This window comes from Phascolarctos cinereus, unplaced genomic scaffold (genome assembly GCF_003287225.1).
Source record: "Phascolarctos cinereus isolate Bilbo 61053 unplaced genomic scaffold, phaCin_HiC Scaffold_3;HRSCAF=262, whole genome shotgun sequence".
In the NCBI taxonomy this organism is placed as follows: domain Eukaryota; kingdom Metazoa; phylum Chordata; class Mammalia; order Diprotodontia; family Phascolarctidae; genus Phascolarctos; species Phascolarctos cinereus.
In genome coordinates this window covers 95,767,612-95,791,289 of record NW_027555736.1, presented here as the reverse complement: position 1 = coordinate 95,791,289, position 23,678 = coordinate 95,767,612, and the positions used below count along the sequence as shown (strand labels likewise).

The 23,678-nt window shown below is 40.3% G+C and overlaps 1 protein-coding gene across 2 annotated transcripts in view; it reads right to left on the bottom strand.

The window, feature by feature from the left end:
* Window positions 1-23,678, bottom strand: part of LOC144456282 (actin-binding LIM protein 1-like) — a 242,463-nt gene that overhangs the window by 34,507 nt on the left and 184,278 nt on the right. For both annotated transcript variants that reach the window (XM_078151044.1, XM_078151043.1), the window contains exon 2: window positions 2,766-2,900. In XM_078151044.1, the coding sequence (XP_078007170.1) occupies window positions 2,766-2,900 (135 nt within the window). The remainder of the gene's footprint in view (window positions 1-2,765; window positions 2,901-23,678) is intronic.

Below are 23,678 nucleotides of genomic sequence, written 5' to 3'. Positions count from 1 at the left end.
TCACCATGTACAACAGAGACTTCCAAAGCTCTAAACATGAGATTTCATGACATGAGACAAATCTCCATTGGCAATGACAGAAATAAAATACACCCAATAAACACTCATTTGTTGGGAGAAAAATTACCTAGCTTCAAATCCTTCTCTCCCTTTTAACCATGTCTTAGTAAAGTCCTAGGGAAACCCCTGAAGGATATGAAGATGTAATAAATACCTGGCAGGAGTCAGTAAACTGTGGTAGGGAAAAAAACAAAACTAAACTAACATGACAAAGGGAGATAAAGACTTGAATTCCAGTCTTAGGTCTGATACTAACTAGAAGCAGTGGGGTATAAAGTAGCCTAGATAGTGCTACATTTTAAAACTAAGTTAATACGCAGCCTGCAGTGATCCCTATACATAATTCTATTTGTGTGTACCACTGGTGTAGAGGTAGAGTGCTGGACTTGTAATCAAAAAGACTCAGCTTCAAATCCTGCCCCAGATTAATTAATTACGTGACTTGGGGCAAGCCATTGGAAATCTAAGTTTCAGGTTTTTTCATCTTGGTAAAATAGGGATAATAATAACATTGACCTCACAGAAGTGGTATGAGGACTAAAGGATATCACATATACATGGCACTTTGTAAAGTATAGAACTAGATAAATGTGGGCTGCTATTATTATTAAATATGTTTCTAAAATTGGAGGCAGCTAGGTGGCGCAGTGGATAGAGCGCTGGGCCTGCAGTCAGGAAAGAAGTGAATTCAAATGTGACCTCAGACACTCATTAGCTGTGTGAACCTGGGCTAGTCACTTTGGTAAACTACTCCAGTACGTTTGCCAAGAAAACCCCAAATAGGGTCGCAAAGAGTTAGATATGACTGAAAAATTACTCAACAACAACAAAAAAATGAGTATATCTCTCACATATTAAGCAACTATAAAGTACTTTTGTCACAACAATCTAGGAGTGTCAATGGTTCAAGTTTTAATAATTAAATTACTCATTTAAATTTATTATAAATTAAATTACCCATTTAAATTATTACCCATTATATAATATGCCCACTATATAAATTAAATTACTCATTTAAGTTATTAAATTTCTGTCTTCTGCATTTTACAAGCCTATTGAGAGGAGACTTGCTTAAGATCATTATCAATAAGCAACAGAGCCTGCCCATCAGGTGGAGATCTTGCCAATTTTTCTATTTTCAAATTTGGTCAACCAAATCTCACTTAGGATAATAGGATCACAGATCTGGAGCTGGAATGGGCTGCAGAGGCCATCAACAACAACCCTCTCATTTTACAGATATAAAAAGAGAATTCTTGGGAAGTTAAATAGCCTGCCCAAGGTCACAGAGGGAGTAAGCATCATAAATAGGATTTGAGCCTGGAGACTCTTACACCAGTCAGTGCTCTCTCCACTGTAACATGCTTCTTTCCCAAAGGAGAAGGTTTTAGAACTCCAGAAAAGCCCATTTTGAACAGATGCGTAATATAATAAAATACCACAGCATCTTTTCAAGAATTCTATCAGCCAAAGATCCATACTTGTATGTACTTCAATGCTAGAGGCCTAAGTCAGGTACCATAATTAGAATCCTAATCTAGAATTTCTAGAGCCAGAAAGGACCTGAAAAATCACTGAGTCCAATGCCTTCCCATCTATAGGTGAGAAAACTGATGGTGGTTATACAAAAGGTTGAATGAGAAATTATTTCCAATGCTAGCAAGCCTAGCTGCTACAGCCTGAGGAAAATTTCATCTTGGGGATCCTCCCTTTCCCAAATCTTTTAACACCACACCCTCAGGCATCCAGCATCCTCCTAAGGCCAACCTGTAAATGCCTAGAGTTTCAGAGCTATCCTTCCTTTGTCCCCACAAAATCAAATTCCCATGCTTCCCAACAGGAAACTGGCATCCATCTGAGGAAGGAATTTTCCATTCAAGTGTGAGTGACTTGTGATAGGCTTAAAACTCTCAGGGGTTATTTTTATTTTAAAAGAGGAATTTAAAAATCCAAGCAAATATCAAATTTGTAGACCCTCTGAGAGAAGATATCTTTGAGCAGGTGGGTGGGTGGGGGCAGCTCTTGCCTACTCAACCACCTACCATCACTCACTATCCACTCAGGAAAACCGGAGAATAGGTGAGGGGACATGAGAAGCTTAGAATCTCACTTCTAAAACGTTGCCTGAGTTTTTACTGTTGTTTTCAGTGATGGAAGATGGGTCTGTACAGTCATTCTCTGCATTCTACAAAGCAAGAGAAAATGAGGCAGGGTATAACCTTCTTCCTCAGAACTGTGATTTTGGTATGGTTTAGGATCTGCACATTCTGATCCTCAGGTTGGTGACCCACAATCTTTGGCTTTTACCAGACAACCCTCTGTAAGTAACAAATAAATGTAGGGCCTCTGATGGGTTATAGTGTGAGGAGAACATTACTTAAACCGGAAAAATAAATTACAGTTCTTATTTTAGGGTAAAATTTAAAATTCACCCCATCTCTGGGATAGACTGCAGAGAAAAAAGAAGCAACATGATTTCTGGGGGGGAATAAAACAACCCCTAGACAGAGGTGAGACATTTGAATTCCAGTTTGAGAAGTGTGATGATAAGTAAGTCCCTTCCCTTTTCTGGGCCTCAGTTTCTTCCTTTGTAAAATGAGAAAGTTAGATGAAGTGACTTCTCAAGGTCCCTTTTCTTCCCTAACATCCTATAACTTTGTAATGACTCTTGAACTGTCAAACCAGGAAGCACATGGGCACAATACCTTTGCAGGTGAAGCATTTGATGTGGAAATGCCTGGCTTGAACCCGGAGCACTTCACCCTTGCATGGCTCTCCACACTTGTAGCACTGGATGACAGGCTTCTCTGATGGGTGATGAGGGTCCTGAGGGTGGGCCACTGAAAACCAAAAACAAGATTCCATCAACACAAGCAAAAGTGCTGATGCTAAGAGGTATGCCTGGGATGCCCAAATATTGCTATCAATTGTTATTAAAATGGTAGGCAGCATAGACAGAGCACACTGAAGTTTGCAAAGGATTTTACTTATATTTTTTTCACTTGGTCCTAAACAAACCTGGAAGGTAGGTGCTGCAGTTATATTTATTCTCTATTTTACATGTAAGAATTTGTAATTTTGGCAACAAAAATGGTCCACATTTATGGTCCTCTCAGGTAAATGAAGCACTTTCTTCCTGTGTCATATGTCACTTCCTACCTATGTCATAGGTAGTATAAGCTTTATTAATTCTATTTTATAGATAAAGAAGTAGGATGCAACAGAAAGTAAGGTGACCTAGGAGCCAGAAAGAACTGGGTTCAAATCATAGGACAAAAAGGTCACAGACTTAAGAGTTGGAAGGGACCTCAGATGTCATCTAATCCGAGCCCTTGATTTTACATTTGGGGAAACCAAGACTCGGGGAAGATAAATGATTTGCCCAATGCTACACAGGTAATAAGCCAGTATTTGAATCCAGGTCTCACAATTCTAATTCTAAGGCTTTTTTTTTCTACTCTACTATGCTGCTCCTGCAAAACTCTCTCACACACAAATAATATAAGCACCATGATTATTTCTCTATGAAATCTTCCCTGATTTATATTCAGCTCTCTTTCTTTCTCTTTTGAATTCCTCCAGCATTTAATCAATCAACCAATCGACTAACATTTATTAAGCACCTACTATGTGCCAAGAACTGTGCTGAGTGCTGAGGATATAAAAAGGCAAAAGATGGTCTATGCCCTCAAGGAACTTCCAATTTAATGAGGGAGACAACAGGTAAACAAATATATGTAAAGTAATCTATATAAAGGACAAATAGGAAACGGTTAATGAAGGGAAGGCTCTGCAATGAAGAGGGGTTGGGGAAGGCTTCGGCTTCATGTAGAAGGTAGGATTTTAGTGGGGACTTAAAGGAAGCCAGAGAGGTCAGTAGTGGGAGTGGAGGGGGGAGAATGGAGAGAATAAGTGATCACAAGTGGCATCACGAAGTCCTTTCCTCATCCTCCCTTGATGAGTAGGGTAATAAAAGAATTATTATCTCTGTTTTACAGTTGAGGAAACAAGGTCAAAGGGCTAAAAGGATTTGCCCAAGGTCACAGTTAGTAAGAAGCAAAGGTGAGACTTGAACTCAGGTTTTCTGACATTATTTCCTATGTCTTTTGCTCCACTGGCAGCATGTAATGGTGCTTGATGTCAGAAAATCTGGCTGTCTCAGCTCCACCACTAGCTAACTGTGTTATCTTAGGCAAGTTCCCTTCACATCTCTGATGTTAAGCTTCCTCATGCATAAAATAGAGACAATAATGCTTGTGCTAACCTTATCTGGAGGATATTGTGTGGAAACGGCTTTGTATTCTAAAGAATCCTATGCATGAGTAAGCTGTATAATCGAGTTTCATTATATTTCGTCTTATGCTGTTCACTATCACTGAAAGTGTCAACAGGCACCCTGTGAGAGCCAGGGACCACATCCTGGTTTTCCATGTCCTCTTCTGCTCAGCTGTAAAATACTTCCGGCATTTGGAGGAAGGAGATTCCACAGCTCATTGGTGTAATCAAGGAAGACTTCATGAAGAAAGCCCTATTTTGTATTGGGTGACGAAGGAAAGAAGGATGAATAGGTATAGTTTAACTTTTAAATGGAGAGAATGGTAGGTGGGAATTGGGAGGGCAAGCATTTCAGATAGAGGGAATAGTTTGATCAAAAGCATAGAGGTGAGAGGGATAGAAGGTTAAGTAACTGTGAAGAACCAATCCTAGTTTGAGGCAAACAATGAGCATGCCCTTCCATCTCTGAGATTCTGTGTTGTTTTTTGGTTGATCTCATATTATTTGGTGGGAAGTTCCCACCCTACTAAACTGGTAAGTCATTCTCAAAATTGGCTGTGTTTCTCTAATATGTTTGTTTTTCCCTCTACACACACACACACACACACACACACTTCAAAAGGACTAGTATTTTTTTTTCTGGCTGCAGGGGCTGTTGTAACTGTCCTGGGCAGGCAAAGTAATACAGAACTTGGAGTCCTGGACTCCTAGTGAGAAAGGAGATTTTTTTTTTAACTTTTGACTTTTCAAAAATGTTCCAGTTTGGTACTTAGAAAGCACCTCTCAGTGAGGAATGTTACAGATTTACAAATATAATTACTCCTTGTTTCTTCAGTGTTCTTATTCCCTTCCCTCTCCTTCCCACCCAAGAAAAGAATTTAAAAAAGCCAGTCCAAAGATTCCATTAGTATCTGGCTAAGCATAGAGAAACAACGTGTTTCTTGTTCATAAGATCAGGTGTAGCTATCAGTTTAAACACCTGATATGCACACTCTACCTTGGACTACGAACTTGCCCTGTCTCAGCATTAACTTGTTAACTCTACAGGAGTTTCCCTATCTAGCTCTCCTGGGAGCTAGCTGCCTTAGAAACTTGTATTTGTGGCTGGAGTCAGCATTATCTAAGGTCATAAATTGTGGCTTTCAAAAAATGATTCTTGAACAACCAGTGACTTTGAAAGCAAGATAGTCCAAAGTCAAACAGGAATTCTCCTGCCAATAAGTCAGTCAATAAACATTTATGAAGTATTTACTAGTATGTGTCAGGCACTATACTAAACTCCGGTGACTCAAAGAAAGGTAAAAAACAGTCCCAGGTCCGAATGGAGCTAATGGTCTAATGGAGGAAATAACACAAAATGACTATAAACAAATAACACAACACAAATAGGAAACAAATAACAGAGGGAAGGCACTAGAATTATAGGGGATCAGGAAAGATTTTCCTTAGAAGATGGGATTTTAAATGGAACATGGAAGGAATACAAGAAAGCCAGAGGCAGAGATGGAATGTCTTATTCAAAGAACAGCAAGGACATTGTCATGGGATTACAGAATATCTGGAGGGTATAAAATGTAAGCAGACTAGAAAGTGGGGAAGGGGCAACTTTTGAAGGGCTCTGAATGCCAAGCAGAGTATTTTGTATTTGATCCTGGAGGTGATAGGGAGTCACTGATGTTTATTGAGTAGAAGGAGTGGTGTATGTAGGATATGGTCAATCCCAAACTTTAGGAAGATCACTTGAGAGCAGAGTGGAAGATGGACTGGAATGAGGGGACACTAGTGGCAATAGCTGAAATGTGAGGTGATGAGGGCCTGTAGTGGAGGTAGCAGACAGAAGAGAGAAGAGGGCATGTGTAAGAAATATTATGAAGGCAAAAATCAATAGGCCTTGGAAACAGATTGGATATGGGGTGTGAGAGAGAGAGAAGAGTTGAGGATGACACTTAGGTTGAAAGTCTGGGTGATCAGAAGGGTGGTAGTACTTAAAAAAGGAAGAGGGGGGATTTGGAGGTGGGAGAAGGTAATGAACTCAGTTTTGGATACGTTGAGTTTAAGATGTCTACAGGATATCCAGTTCAAGATGTCTAATAGACAATTGGAAACGTGAGACCGGAGGTCTAGAAAGGTTAGGCCTAGAAAAATAAACCTGAAAATCATCTTTATAGAGATGATAATTGAATCCATGGGGAATTGAATGAGATTACCAACCGTAGTAGTACAGAGGAAGAAAAGAAAGGGGCCCAGGACAGAACGCTGTGGACAACTATGTTAGTGGGTGTGACTTAGATGAAGATCTTGCAAAGAAGACTGAGAAGTAGTGGTCAGATAGGTAGGAAGAGAACTAGAAGGAGAGTAGTGTTAGGAAAACCTAGAGAGAAGAGAGTATCAAGGAGAATGGAGTAATCAACAATGTCAAAGGCTGCAGAGAGGTCAAGAAGAACGCTGATTGAGAAAAGGCGTATTCAGAAATTAAGGCAATTAAGAAATCATTGGGAACTTTGGAGAGAGCAGGTAGGAAGCCAGAGTTAAGAAGACAGTGAGAGGATAGGAAGTGAAGGTTCCTGTTACTGATGGCCTTCTCAAAGAGTTTAGCCACAAAAAGGAGAGATAAGAGATGACGGCTAGCTGGGATGGATGGATCAAGTGAGGGTTTTTGAGAATGGAGGAGATGTGGACATTTGTACGTAGTAGGAGAGCAGCCAGTGGAGAGGGAAAGATTGAAGATCAGTGAGAGATTGGGGGTCCTAGTGATGAGCAAACAGATGGAAAAGATGGAATGGCATGGGATCACTTGTGCATGTAGAAGGATTTGCCTTGGCAATGAGAAAGACTCATTATGTGCTACAGGGGTGAAGGAAGAGATCGTAGTAGAAGGCATCTGGGTGCAAATAAGTTTTAAAAAGGAAATAGTCTTTCTTAAGAATAATTGCCTTTAAGGGGCAACTAGGTGGTGCAATGCATAGAGCACCAGTCCTGGAGCCAAGAGTACCTGAGTTCAAATCCAGCCTCAGACACTTGACACTTTACTAGCTGTGTGACTTTGGGCAAGTCACTTAACCCCATTGCCTTAACAAAAATAGAAACAAAAGAATAATTGCCTTTAGTGGCGGAAAATACCTGATGCATTTATTATATTGTTAATTCCCCTGGACAGCTAGGTGGCGTAGTGGGTAGGGCACTGAGCTTGAAATCAGGAAGACTCATCTTCATGAGTTCAAATTTGGCCTCAGACACTTGCTGGTTGTGTGACCTTGGGCAAATCACTTAACTCTGCTTTCCTCAGTTTCTCATCTGGAAAATGAGCTAGAGAAGGAAGGACAAACCACTCCAGTATCTTTGCCAAGAAAACCCCAAATGGAGTCATGAATAGTTGGACACAACTGAAAAAGACTGAACAATATCTTCCTATGACCAGAAAGTTATTAATAAAATAATAATTGTATTTCCATGTTATGGCCCTAATCTGCTTTTCTAAATTTGTTATTACTTCTAGTCAAATTAGGAATGATTCTCTTCACTGTTCCTCAACCCTCCAACCACTCTCATTGCTGTATCTTTGATCAACATATTCTGCATGCCTGTAAAGTTGGTCTTCATCCCTACTCACTTTTCTCTGGCAAAAGGTGAGCTATTACCTAGCCATCCTTCTTTCCTTCAAAACCCAGTTCAAAATGTGGCCTCTTTCAGGAAGCCTTCCCTGATACTGCCAACAAGCTTTAGAATCTCCTTCCTCTGAAAAGTACTTTAGCCACTTAATTTTTTTTTAAACAAATTTATTTTTTCCATAACATAGTATAATAAAAAAGATGACTGCACAGGAAACTGCAAATCTACTGTGTACAATTTGCTAGCTTTTAAATATATAATAAAGTTATCATGTAAATTTATTTTTCTTCCTTATCTTCCTCCCGCCCTAGAGATAGCTATTATTAGACACAAATAGGGATATATATGTATATATGTGTGTGTATATATATATATGCATATGTAAATACATACATATATTCTATACATACTTCTAGTTATCAGTTTTTCTCTGGATGCTGATCACATGTTTCTTCACATGTCCTTTATAGTTAATCTGGGTATTTATAATAGACAAAAATGACTTATTTGCTCAGTCATTTAAAAAATATTAGTTACTGTATAGAATGTTCTCTTAGTTTTGTTCATTTTACTCTTCATTATTTCATGCAATTCTTTCCATGTTTTGCTAAGATCACTGAACTCATCATTTCTTATAACATAGTAGTGTTCCATCATAATCCCATACCACTTTATATGGCATTTATCACATTATACCATGAACTAAAGTTATTGCCATACTTGTCTTAATTTTCCCAGCTAAACTGTCAGACCCTGTAGGCTAGGGATGCTGTCTTACTACTCACTCTTTTTCTTGCAGCACATACCTTAGGACTTGGATACAATTGATAATAAATATTTGCTGTCTTTAAAGTCTTTCAGCCTAGCATTTATGTTCCCAGCTCTTGGTGAGGCAGATGAAATTTTGGGTTCAGTAACAAAATTAAGTGATAAGTTAGATGTGTGGATGCATTTTGAGTAAAAGATTTAGGTAGAATCTTTCATCTTTTTTCAAGGCAAGTCAACAAACTAATTAAGTGCCTACAATATGCCAGGCACTGTACTAAATGCTAGTGATTTCAGTGTGATTGTCTAGGACAATGGTACATAATTAATGCAAGTAAACAAACATAGAGGAGTTGGATAAAAGAATTAGAAGACTCACCTAAGGGGATCTTAATCTGGGTCCTAGATTTCAGGGTGTTGGTGGACATGGATGGGGGAAAATGATATCTTTATTTTTACTGTCCTCTAATTGAAATCCAGTATTTCCTTCAATTATTTGCAAATGTGAGTCCAAGAAGGGCTCCAGAGGCTTCACCAGAGTGCCAAAGGTGTCCATGACACAAAAAATGGTTAAGAACCCCTTGCTACACCCTGGTAGGCGACTATAGCAGAGCACGGCCATGAGTCTCCTACCTAAACCCCATGAAATTGGGGAAATCAGGCTTAGACAAGAAACCCTTTGCAGAGGAGTCCATTTCACTTTTAGATGGGATTTTTATAGTTAAGAAAGCAAGCAAAGCTGAGCAATGGCAGGAAAAGACAAATATCATTTCCCCTAGGCATGTCACTCTGTCTGAGTGAAGGTGCCAGTACCGAAACTGGCACCAGCTTCCAAGGTCAGAGCTGGGATCAGCAAATGCATTCTACCCACAAAACCCAGCAAACTTTTCCCTTTGGACACATACGTTACACAGCAAAGGCTTCCAGGCTTAGGGGTGACCCTTTTTTAAAAAAAATTTTAAATGTTCACCAATGATACAGGAGCAGAGTTGAGCAGAGGGTGTGTCATGTTTCCTTGTTGTTTTTTTGCCCCCAAAAGGCCTCCAGGTAGAACCTCAATGCTAAGAGATTGTTTAGAGGAAAAGATGATGGAATCATACCTCCTTTCTCTCGTGTAGGGGGGCATTACTGGAAGCTGAAAGGTACCCAGGATGTTCAGTTTTGCTTAGTGCTTTTTTTCTGTTATAAGAAGAGAGTTTGAGGAAGAGGAAGTGGAAATTGTGAAATGACTGATATAAAAAACAAAATTAGTTAATTTAAAAAAAACAAAAGATTGTTGTTGGTTTTTTTAATCAAAGAATTACAGAATTAAAAGTTGAGAGAGGCCATCGAGCTAGTCCATATTCTTGAATTCAGGAAGTAACCTGACTTCAGTTTTTCTAGGTTAACGAGACTTCGTTTTTCTAAAGAAAGACTGCCAAAGAAGGAAATTCCACTGGCAGCTCATGGCAGTGATTACCCAACAGTTGCCCAAAGGTGCTTTCCTCTGAACCAATGCTACATCTTGAAACACGCTGACCCAGTTAATCTGGCTTTGGGAATAGTCATGATGTTAACTGGAGCCCCAAATGGCTCCACTGGGAGGCTTTCCTCAGCCATTACTTCATCCTCCAGAGCAGTCTAAGAAATTAAATTAGCCTTTCCTCCACCTCTTATGGGTTGGGTTTGATGCAGGCATTTTCCCCCCACTTATAGTATTTTTTTCCCTAAAATGATAATCATCTAAAAGTTCAGTTAAAAAAACAAAACATCATTCATCTGCTCTCTAAGGAGAAAATACACTAGGCTAATAGAAGAACCCTAAAGTCAAAATTAGTCTCCCATTTCAAAATGCCAAGTCTTGGAAAGGTGCTCTGAGCATGGATTGAACAACATGTCACAACAGGGCTAATTAAAGAGCTTGTGTTGTCTCCCACTAATAATCAGCCCAATCTGTGGAAGTCTTGTACTGTCACATAGCACTGACCTGGCAGAGCAAGGTATAAGCTAAAAGGCCACAGACAGCATTAGTGAAAGAGGTCACCATCTTTCAAAAACAGCTTTGAAGCTTCACCCAGGGACTGCTGCCTGCAAGAGAGCCTGAGAAGACAGACTAGAAAACACGTCGTGTTTGTAGTTTACTGGCCTACCTGGACCACATAGAACTTTGCTGACTCAGGAATATTATGGTCACCTTTTATTTCAGAACCGTTTCATTTCAGCAGGGAGAGGAGGGATAGATTCCAAAGACTAAGTGAGAGGTTAAGGAAGGAGTATATACCTGCCTCTGCTGGTATATATAATATTGACTAGCATGTGTGTGTGTATATGCACACACTCATACATATATATGTACATGCATGTATGTATATACATGCCTGACCAGTAACAATAACTAGCATGTATATGTGTGTATGTATATATGCATGCACACATGTATATAATATACACATGTGTATATGCTTGCCCAGTAACAATAGCTAGTGCTCACGCATACGCGTGTGTACACACACACACACACCACACACACACACGCACACAGGACAGAGGCAGCTAGATGGATAGAACACTTGGCCTGGAGTCAGGAAGATCTGGGTTCAAATTTGGCCTCAGACACTTAATAGCTGTGTGACCCTTAATCTCCGTTTGCCTTAATTCACTGGAGAAGGAAACGACAAGCACTTTAGTATCTTTGCCCAAAAAAACCTCCAAAAACCCATGGACAGTATAATTCACAGGGTCACAAATGGCTGGACACGACTGAACAACTGTATATCAAACATACATGTGTGTATATGTTCATACATATACATGTGTGTGTATATATACACGCACACACATATGTACACATATATCTATTTAAGGTTTGCAAAGCACTTTACATATATGATCTCATTTGGTCCTCACAATAATCCTATGCCCATTTTACAGATGAGGAAAATGAGGCCAAGAGAGGTTAAGTGACTTGCTCAGGGCCACATAACTAATAAGTGTCTGAGGCAAGATGTGCAGGCAGGTCCTCCTGACTCCAAGTTCAGCACTCTATTCACTGGACCATCTAGCTGCCTTACAAAAGGCACATTTTGAACATCCAGGCTCCCAAAGTGGGAAACCTGTAGAAATTTAGAGAAGTAGTTTGCAAACCACTTCAACTTGCTTTAATTATTTGAAGTAACACCGATCCTCAGGTGACAGGAAAATCATAGTAATTATAATGTATATCTGTATAACACTTTCATCATAGCCACCCTGTTGGGAAGGTGGTACGAATATTTTTATTCCCAACTCTCACCCCCATTTTACAGATGAGGCAACTGTCTCAGAGGTAAAGCGAATTGGATCAAGTCCACACAACTAACAAGCATCAAAACCAGTACTTAGATCTAGGTCCTCTGACTCCAAAAGCAGCATTCCTTCTACTCTATGATGCAGCCTTCTCAAATCTGGATGAATCTCTCCTTCTAAACCCTTCTCTCTCCTCAATATCTCTGTCACTCAAGTTTGCCACCTTGAGGGCATCCTCACTCTCCTCCAATCTCTATAGTGTGGACCACATCCTGCCAATTCTTCCTTGAGACAGCTTTCATATATAATCCTTTATGCTCATTTCCACTGGCATCACCCTAATCTAGACCTTCTCAACTAGAATAATGCAGCAGCCTCTTACCTTGGCTGATTCCAGGAAGCTAAGCGGTGTAACAGATACAGTGCAGGACCTGGAGTCAGGAAGACCTGAATTCAAATCTTGCCTCAGACACTCACTACTTTGTGTGGCCCTGGGCAAGTCACTTAACCCTGTTTGTGTCAGTTCACTCATCAGTAAAATGAGCTCAAGAAGAAAACAGCAAACAACTCCACTATTTTTGCCAAGAAAACTCCAAATGGGGTCATGAAGAGTAGGACACAACTGAAATGACTGAACAACAACAATAATACACGGAGGCAAACAGATGTTAAGTGACTTGCCCAGGGTCACACAGCTAGTAAGTATCTGAGGGCTGCTTTGAATTCAGGTCTTTCTGACTGCAGGCCCAGAGCTCTATCCACCGAGTCTTCTAGCTTTAGTGGGCTTCAAGAACTTTGTGTGCCTCAGTTTTCTCCTGTAATGAGGTGGTTGGCCTAGATGACTTCTAAAGTGCCTTCCATTTCTAACATGCCTTGGTTCTTTAGTCCTCACTAATCTGTCTTTTCTCCAAACCTGTCCAGCACATGTGGTCTGGAAGATACAAGTCTATATTGTCCTGTATACATGTCTGTTCCCCATGCATTAGCTTGGCTTCTCTCAATACAGTACGAGATAACTTGAGGGCAGTGGCCACCTGTTGTACTGCTCACTGAAGACATACGTAGTAGGTGCTCAACAAACACCTGGGCGTGTCGTAATCGGAGCAGTTTGGAGCCGCTACCCTCCACCAATGAGAAGCCCAAACTCAAACTCTCTTCCAGCAGTGTGGACACCTTGCTGTTTCAGACTTCCTTTGTTAACACCTGCTCCTCTAGTAAGTAGCCAGATGGGAAATGCTTTAAAAATTTATATATATGCTAGGAAATTGTTCTGGGTTTCCGTGTTTTCTGTGTAAGGAAAGCACATGTCAAGGACAATGATAAGCTGGGAAACATGAGGGTAGAGCCAAGAAGCTAACACTTCCCCTCTAGCACAGGGAAGTACTGTCATATGAGTAGCAGCTGTGGGGCCTCAAGAAGGCAGCCTTTGTAATCAGGAGGCCGGGTTCCTTTCCTAACCAGCTGTTTGGCCTTGGGCAAGTCACTTAACTGTCTAAGGCATTAAAACTTCCCCACTGGGTCCCTTCCTACCTTTCCAGTCTTCTGACATGTAACTCCCCCGCCCTCCACTTCAGCCACACTGGCCCGATTGAGGTTCCTTATATACCATGCTCCGTCTCTTGTCTTTGCACTGACTGTCCCGCATACCTGAAATGTTCTCTTTCCTTGCTTCTGCCCCTTAGAATCCTCGGTCTCCTTCACAACTTAGCTCAGGCACCAGGGCCTTCGGCATGAAGCCTTTTCTTGGAAGCTAGGCGAGACACAGCGGAAAGAATACTAGGCCTGGAGTCAGGAAGACCTGAATTCAAATCTGGCTTCAGACCAACTGGATACTACCTCTGTGACCATGGGCAATTCACTTGACTTCTGCCTCAATTTCCTCAAATATAAAATGGGGATAATAGCACCTACCTCAAGTTGTTGTGAAGATCAAATAAGATAATCTTTGTAAAGCACTTTGCACAGCACTGGGCATGTAGTTGGTGCTTAATAAATGCTGGTTACCTTCCTTTTTATCTCTCCCTCCCCCAAACTACCCCATTCATTTTGTTTACCTTTTGTATATGTATGTATAAGTCCTCCCCCCCAATTAGAACATAAGTTCTCTGAGGGGAGGGGCGGCATTGCTTTTGTCCCAGTTTTCCAAGCCCTTAGGGACAGTGCCTGGCACATAATAATAGCTGATTCTTGACTGAAAAATTCTGATATTCAACCAACCACTAAATCTCTACTATGTCCTAGGTATTAGGTAAACAGAGACAAAAATTAAACAGTCTATAGCTTCAAGAATTTCACTTCACTCCATTTGGGAAATCACACGAGCGTATAAAAGTATGAACAAAATAGGTACGAAGAAAATTTTTAAAAATAAATGCCAGGTAGTTGTTCATGTGTAAATGGATAAGACAGGAATAGGGACTAGACCCGAGAGCTCATTGCTTTAGGAAACTTCCAGGTGAGGAGAGTCCCTCTAATAAGGCAGGGTGGCACCTTCTCTCCAACTTACAAGTTTAGCCAGTTGCCTTGACCAGGGTCACAGAGCTTGCTGGTATGTGACTTCAAGCCCTCTTGGGAAGCAAAGTTGCCCCTCACACGTGTAAATGACTGAATGGAAAAAAAAATCATTGACACTCAGTCAAGTACTATATTAAGTGCTGAAACTACAAATATACAAGTGGAAACAATTCAATCCAATCCAATCAACATTTATTAAGCACCTACTGCATTCCAGGCATTGTGCTAAGTGCCGAAGATACAGTTAATGAGAAGAAAGATTGGCTCTACCGAAGGAACTTAGAATCTAATGGAAGAAGACAACATGTATGGGGAAGAGTTAGCTAGGGTGGGGCATTTTGTTTTGGAAAGTTATCAGGCTAGCAAATGGAGCCAAAGTGGAGTAGATTTCCATACTCTTTCCCTAGCATGGGCAGTACTGTTTTGATGATGGTTCCAGAACTAGAGAAGCAGAGAGGAGTAGGGAGAAGATGGGCATAGAATAAATTGAAACCTAGCTGGAGTCAACCGTGTGAGGCACTCCCCTATCAGACAAGCAGGGACCTCAGGGCAGGAATTTCAGCGCTGTAAAATGGACATAATATTTACACCATCTAGTTTATAGGGTTGCTGTAATCCCCTCTAGTGCTATACAAATGTGAGCTACTATTACAACTGAAAAAAAAAGAAAGTTTGACTTTGAATCAGGAAACTTGAAATAATATTTAACTGGCATTTTCTGAAAGTTTGCAAAATTCTTTGCAAATATTTCACTTTATGCTCACAACAACCATAAGGCAGATACTACTATTACCCCCATTTTTACAGATGAAGAAACTGAGGCAAGCAGAGGTTAAATGAATTGCCCAGGGTCACACTGCTGGTAAATGTCTGAAGCTGGATTTGTTTAGCTCTTTTTTTTTTTTTTGGTTAGGCAATTGGGGTTAAGTGACTTGCCCAGAGCCACACAGCTAGTGTGAGTGTTGTGTGTCTGAGGTCAAATTTGAACTCAGGTCCTCCTGACTTCAGAGCCGGTGCTCTATCCACTGTGCCACCTAGCTACCCAGAGACTGGATTTGAACACAAGTCTTCCTGACTCTGGGCCTAGCACTCTGCCTACTGTGTTACCTAACTGCAGATAAGGGATTATGAGAATCCAGTGATAGAACACATGCCAAAGTGTTGATAACTCATTAAAGCAAGATAACATGAATCATAATGAGGGATGCATACATTGTTTTAAAGCTTGCAAGGCATTTTATATACATTAGCTTATTTGAGTCTTCCAACTACCCTGTGAAATAGATACTAAGGATTATCATTCTAGTTTTATTGATGAGGAAACAGAAGCTCAGGGGCTAAATTATTTGTCCATGGTCACACAGCTAGCAAGAGCCAGGGGCAGGATTTGAACGCAGGGTTTCCAGACTCCCAATCCACTACCTAGCCATTCCATCAGGCTACCTCTGAAAGTGGTTATTACCATAACCCAGTTATCCACACCAGATAAAACGAAGAGAAGAAAACGAAAGGGAGACACGCCTGAATTTGCAAAAACAAAATTAATATGCGGTATTAACTTTTGGTTCAAGCTAAGAATTTATGGGGGCTTTCTCTTTCATTTTAAAATGTCCAGTACATTCCCCAGCTCTGCTGCTTATTGCTTGTGTGGCCTTGGGTGAGTCATTTAACCACTTGGGGCCTCAGTTTCCTCATCTGTGAAATGGGGAAGTTGGACTCTATGGTGTCTTCTAGCTCTATAGCCTATGCCCAACATATTTCCCATCCCTGTGTGATTGTAGGCAAGCTACTTAGCCCATTCTGCACCTAGTTTCTCATCTGGAAATAAGGAGATCAGACTAGATGGTCTGTAAGATCACTTCCAGTTCTAGACCCTCTGTCCCCACCCCAGAAGCACCATCTGAATGGCTGTTTTCACATCTTCAAATAACACCTTCCCCACCTACTACGCTCTCCTTTAAGTAAGATTTTCACTGTTATTGTGGCTGGGGAAGAAGAAACACTCAAGTTTAAATAAATGTATGGTGTCATTAATTTGCAGTTTACTCAAAAGCCTGTTTCCTACTGTGGCAAGTAGTAGTTATTTGATGCTGCACTCTACTACCCTGTCATTAGTGACCCAAACCGAGCCTTCTCTTTAATTGGCTTTCCTGACCTAATTTTCTTATGTGATGTCAGTTTGGTAAACTGGATTACTAGGCACAAAGAATCAGGCTGCCTTGGCCTATTCACCCCTATCAGATAGGAGATCCTGATGGGTTCATTCTAGCTTGCCCCACAGAAAGTCAAACCTGCCCACTTGAAAGACTGTGTCCCAACCTCTGATATATTTAATTTACCTTCTCCTTGGACATCAAGTGCTCTGGCTTCCCCAAGACAACCAAATGTTACTGTAAGCCTGGTTCAAGTTGATTCATTTCCCAATTACAGAAATGGGCCAGGATCAAATCCAGTTAATCCTTAAGAAAAGGACAGATCTCTTTCCCCAATACAAAGACATACTAGAGCCACAAATACCTCACGAGGAGACCTCCTCCCTACACAAACAAATGATACAGGTTCCTGTGCAGCACCACACCTGCCTTCTACCTATTTAATCTTAGGAAAAGATTAAAATCAGCTCCTGCAAAAGTCCTCCTCCCACCTGTCTGAGGCACAGCTAAGCAGCAAAATGATACTTATTAATCTCAAGATTCCTAGTTTCTGAAGGGAGAAAATCCCTTCTGAAATTTGAGCTAACTTTTCAGGTCACCCTAGAACCTGGGTTTGAACCCTAGCACCACCAACACTGTTTGGAAACAGAGTGAAGCAAATGAATACTAACACTGTCTGTGTTCTGATGGCAGAACTCCATGTCTTTATTGAATGCTGGGAAACAAACCTCTTGCCTGACTTGGAGACAGGAAATGATTGCTGCTGGGAAACTCTTATGGGAACCTAAATTAAAAGAGAGGCATTAAAAATAACTATAAGATAACAGAGGACCTGGAAGGGACCTCAGACATCAGTATAACCCCTCATTTTATAAAGAAGGAAACTGAGGCCAGGACAGGTGACTTGCCTGGGGCCATAAAAAAACTAGCGGCAGAACCCACATCCTCTGACTCCAAATTCAGTGCCCTTTCCATTAAATCATGCTGTCTTTATTTAGAAAAGCTATATTCGACTCATTAGCACTAGGTTCCCCATTGGGGCCTGGCTACAAATACTGGCATCTGCTACTTTTGCTGTCTGTAAGGTCACTCACAGGACTCACCTTTCAGGCAGCAGGAGAAACAACACCATCCCCCAATAAAATAATAATTTCTTGAGGAAGTAAGTTTGTTCATTTTGTCTTTTGTCTCGTGCCTAACACGATGCCTTATACATAGTAGGCACTTAATAAGTGCTCATTGGAGGGAAAAGATAAGATTAGAATCAGATCACCCAGGAATGTAAGGTGTACAAATCCAGATTTATTCTTTACTACTTGTCTAGTAAGTCATGAAGGAAAAGGAATATTCATGATTAAACATCATATAAATGATTTATTAACTTTTTATTTTACATTATAATCTTTACTAATAAATTAAAAATAAGACATTTACAAAATTATTTCTCATTTCTCAGGAACATAGCTGTACCACACAGTAAAGTATACCTCTATAATTTGAGATGGACTAATGGTACACATCTCAGCAGAGATACCAAGATAGATTTCATCATTTTTCACATATGTTTATCCTTAATTACATCACTGTAAAGCAGCCAGGACTTGGAGCTTTAAGGTATAATAAGTCTGCCCCATGACCTGGTACTATAATAGGGAATTTAAAGAACCTCTAACCCTGGAAGCAAAGAAAGAGATAAATGTAATTAAATTCTAGGGGTGGAGTTGATGGGGAAAAGAAAGGCACCTGATTACTAGGGTAACAGTGAACATTTACTTCATTCAATCATAAATTATTTTAACACAGGTATCCTAGAAGAATAATAAAATATCTGAAAGGCAAGACCAGGGCTCAGTGGGAATTGTGGGCCTGTAATTATTTACAGAAACTGCAGACCTAACTTTTGACTCCTTTTATTTGACATTTCCTATGAAACAGTGACCCTGCAGAACTACTCAATTTTACTTTGACTCTTCCAACAAGAGTCTCCTGGATGCTCAAATCTGTGACAGGTCCTCCTTTGACTGTGGCTGACTAATTCCACTCTCGTAAGGGTATTATATGCCAATCTGAGCCACCATCTGTCTTAAAGAGAGCAGGTGACCCTTTCAACTAACTGGAACAGGAATCTATCTGTACCCTGGCTGGGCCCAGAGACTTTCTAAGATGGACACTGTACACTGAAGTCTGCCTATAACAAAAAAAACAAAAATTCTGAGGGTAAGGGGACTCTCCCCTGCAATGCAGAAAAATTACAGCTGTTTACCCACAACTATTTTCAATGATAGCAACATGACTAATGCCACAAGCCTTTGAGCATATTTATTTTATGCCATAATAAATTATGTTTATTAGTCAATAAATAATGTATAACCCTTTCAGGTACCAGCTAATGTGGTTATTTTTGTTCCATTCTTTCAAGCCTGAATTGGGCAGGCCTGGGGGAAAAACTGCAGAGGAATGAATGATTTTGCAATTCACATATAGGAGAGATTTTATGCTCTTTCACTGGGGATTCCTGAACCTGAGATGTGACAAGATAGAGTATATCTGCAGAGGTTCCATGAGGAGTTTTAAAAAATACAAAAAGGTTATTTCAAGTTATTTCATATGGGCATTACAAAACTTTCTACATACTAAGAGCATAAAGCTTTGCATAAACTTGCTTTGTTATATCCTTAAATGGCTTCTTTGTATATAGTAGTTGTGGGACTACATTCAGTCCAGCTACTTTAGTGGTCAGTCATTTGTCATCCCCCCCCCACCCCCGACTGATAAGTTTCCAGTGAAATCCATATTGGTGTATTGCCAAAATAATGAAGCACAAGATAAGTGGGTGTTTTTTTTAATCTTAATTAAAGTGAAGTGGTGATGAGTTTGGGTGGTGTGACTTCATTTTTTTCTTAGCATGGCTTATAGTTTTAAAGTAAATAAATTTAAATTACTCATTTGTTCCACATATGAATATAGGCTTTCTGGCTCTGTTCTCTGGCTTTTGGCAACTGTCTCTTCCTGTAGTCCCCCCAGTGTGATAGACAATGCAGTTTCCCTTTGGTTTTCATGATTTTACAAGAATCTGCTATGCTGTGAACAGCCTGGTAGGACTACAGCTAATGAAAGTTCCTTGTCTTCATCTGGTTGTCTTAAATCGGCTTCTCTCAACTGCTAAGTCCAGGTGAATGATGAGAAGTAACAATTTCCACAGAAAACGACTGATAGAGATGGAGAACAGACAGCTCCTCAGGCCTCACACCCAGCATACAAAATGAGTTCCCTCCCACTAACACGGGTTTTTTAGGCAGCATGATGTTTTACCAACACATATCTGCCTGAACAAATTTCATTCTAATCATTTCATCTGCTGCTTTCTTGGGAAAGAGCTTGTAAAAGATAGAAATGGAAGAATTTGGAAGAGAATGATGCCATCAGGCTGAGCCCTCTTTTTGTGTTGGAGTGTTCTCAAACAGGAACAGCCCCAGGGAAATGCCAACAGGGATGGTAGCATCAGAAAGTTTGAAACAATAGGGTTATTCTTATAAGTAAATAAGCACCACAAAAGTAGTACTACTGATAAACTGGCATATTTATAGTCTTTTACCACTGACAAAGCACTTTATTATATTATCTCATTAGATCCTTCTAACAACCCTATTAAGGTGCAGCTAGGTGGTTCAGTGCATAGAATATTGACCCTGGAGTCAGGAAGCCCTGAGTTCAAATCCAGTCTCAGACACTTGACACTTACTGGCAGTGACCCTAGGCAACTCACTTAACCTCAATTAGCCCAACAAAAAACAAAACCCAAAAAAATCCAACTGTATTAAACAGATAGACTAGACTTTCTCCAATTTCTAAAGGTCTGTTGTGGCCACACTAAACAAACGAATAAACTGCCTAGTGGTCCATCCTCTGGCAATGAGATTCTCCTGCCATGGTGAGGCTAGTTCTTAGGGGAGTCTTATTGGGACTGTATGCAGAATCTCATTAGCTATGTGCTATGCGGAGATATCATTTCTCGATCTCTATCAGCCACCTTATAACTTGGTAGGACCTGCTAGAGTTTGTGCTTCTCTTCACAGAGCCCTAGAGAGTATCTCCATGCTGCAATGAAACATGAGAGTAGGACTCTCAGGGAAGAGAGAACTATTATTATTTCTCTCCCCCACTCCCCAATATTTTATGAATGGGGAAGTTGAGATGCAGAGAGATTATGTGATTCGCCCATTGTCACAAAGTTAGGAAGGAGAACCCAGACTTTTTGATTTCAAACTCAGTTGTCTTTATACAATACCAGAACTTCTTAACCTGGTGTACATAAACCACTTTCTGTGGATAGATTTCAAGAGGTCCATTCATTTGGATGGGGGAAAAAAGGGTATCTTTATTTTCACTAACTTTTAACTAAAATTTATCATTTCCTTTAATTGCAAATTTTTGTTTTTACAAAAACATTGTGACAGTCTGAGAGTCTATAGGTTTCATCCAATTGTCAGAGGGGTCCATGACATAAAAAGGTTAAGAACCCCTACCTTATATCAAAGTAATATGTTAGGAATTGTATTGGGTTTAGACCAAAAGAGTTCACAGTTTCTTTTCTTTGGCAAGGCAATTGGGGTTAAGTGACTTGCCCAGAGTCACACAGCTAGTGAGTATCAAGTGTCTGATGTCACATTTGAACTCAGGTTCTCCTGACTCCAGGGTGGTGCTCTACCCACTGTACCACCTAGCTGCTGCAGAGTTCACATTTTCTATATATTCTCTCTTGCATGGGGTATTAAGTAAACACTGATCAGTCAGCAATCAACCTCTTCAAAGTTCTCAGTGCATAGTGGTGCTTAATAAATATTTTTTGATTAATTTCAATTTAATAAATATTTATCAGATGCCTACTATGTGCAGAGCGTTCTATTATCTTTGGATCTCCTCTATCACCTATGATATTCCCAACCTTCTTGGCTCCAAGAACCTAACCTTTTCCACTGAAACAGGTTTATAAAATGTGTAAACCAGTTAACTGCTATGTTGAGCAGCACATAACTCAAAAAGTGATTATGAAAAGGATCATGATGATAAAATCAAACTATCGGGAAAAGACGAAGACTTATTGAAATCCTTGATCCTGGGACACAATGAATTACTGAGGAAATGTGGGGATGGACCAGGCTCACGTGAAGACTAAGCTCCTCTCTGAATGAAGGATAAACCTGATTTCCGACTGAATCAACCAAGGGTGAGGAGGGAGGGAGTCACCAGAGAGTCAGGGCATAATCAGGATTTTTAGCTGCTGGGCTGGGTTTCCATTGAGAACCACATAATGCTAATGGAGTGACAGACAGGAACTGCAGCTCAGCTAACTCACCTCTTAAGTAAGAAAATAGCTACCTTCTGGTCTCAGAAGCATAAAAAAAAATCCTCCTCTAGACCCATGGTCACAGAGAAAACAAGGTAGCTTGACCCATCCCACAGACCTTGGATTACTCAACATTTAGCTAAGTTTGGTTCTCACTGGCAAAGGAAATAAGGCTTACTTTTTTTTGAAAAATAATGATCCCCTATCTACACAGGGCTGATCTCCATTAGAGACGCTCGTTCCACACAGGAACAAAAGGAAAGAATTCCATAACTGAAATTCCTACATAACCCACGGCTGTCTTCACTCAGGGTCCAGTAAGCTTTGCATCAGTTCCATTTGCAAGGGCAGGTAACTAGGAACTGCTGCACCCAGAAAGCAAAAGTCTCCCTAAGTTGACAGGGAAAGAGACCCCAGGACACAAGCTTCCGGCTGCTTCTAGGAAAATTGCTGAAGGGTGTGTAGGGGTGGGGAAAAGAAAGATGAAGAGTAGGATGGGAGAACTTGTCTCAGTGCTCTGAATTAGGTGCTGTCAGTCCCCTCTAAATCAGTGCCCTAGGGAAAAGTCCTAGCTGCACCACCTTAGTGAAGCTGGATTCTTATGGTTCTTGTGAAGGTTATGGTCCCTTAAAATATGAAAGGACCAAAGAAAGCCTGGGTGAGATCTCCCTAGAGATCAAATGCAATATTTGAATGTAACAAGCAGAGCAACAGCAGAATATATGTGATAAACATTGAATACATTGCAAACCCATTTATTTTATCTATCTTATACATGCTGGCAATAAATTGTAAATCTTGATGGAATATGTCTATTGTCTTTCTTTAGACAATATTGGTTTGTTAGTAGAGAAAGGAGGAACTGACCTAGGTAGGCCTTCAGGGTTTGGGAAAGGAGATAACCCCAGCTATCTGGGCATGCCATGAAGTTTATATCAGTTGTTATGTGCCCTGCTGGTAATCAAGGTAGGGAGAATTTGTGCTGTGGCTGTGTATTATTTTCCAGATAGTAATTCAGATATAACCCAGAGAACCTTCTTTAAATGGGTTTCTTGATTTCCTCCCCCTTTAAAATTGGGGGGCTGTAATAGATGATCTCTGAGGTTCTATTTCGCTCTATGGTTCTATGATAATGCATTGCCTGAAGTAAGCTATAATTATATTGCTGAAGAAATAGCATTTTTGGTGGAAGGGTAGGTGTTTTTTAAATTTTTATTGTAATATAATTATGGTGTGGTTAGGAGCCTGGAGTAAGGCTCTAATTGAAATTTAATAGTTTCTTCTCAATGCTTGCATGACCTTTGGCAAGTCAGCCAACTTCTCTGGACCTTAGTTTACTCATTTGTAAATGAGGGGCCTTATACTAGATGACCTCCAAGTGAGTTAGATTAGATGACCTCTAAGGTCTTGTCAAACTCTAAATCTATAATCCCTCTGGGAATCTGTTTGAGAACCACCAGATGGAACACCAATAACCCTACCAGGAGAATATGGGAATCCTAGATAAGACTCTAACTGTCAGGCTTCGAGGAAGGGTTGATTAAATCTCTTCCTTCGTTTGATGCATAACTGTGAGAGGATAGTCCAGAGGGACAAGTACGCTAATCCTCACTCTTGGCTTTGGTTGGGTCTTTCTTGTTTTTTCGTTCATTGCTTACATCAACTTCACACATTTCTCCCCAAGTTCTAGA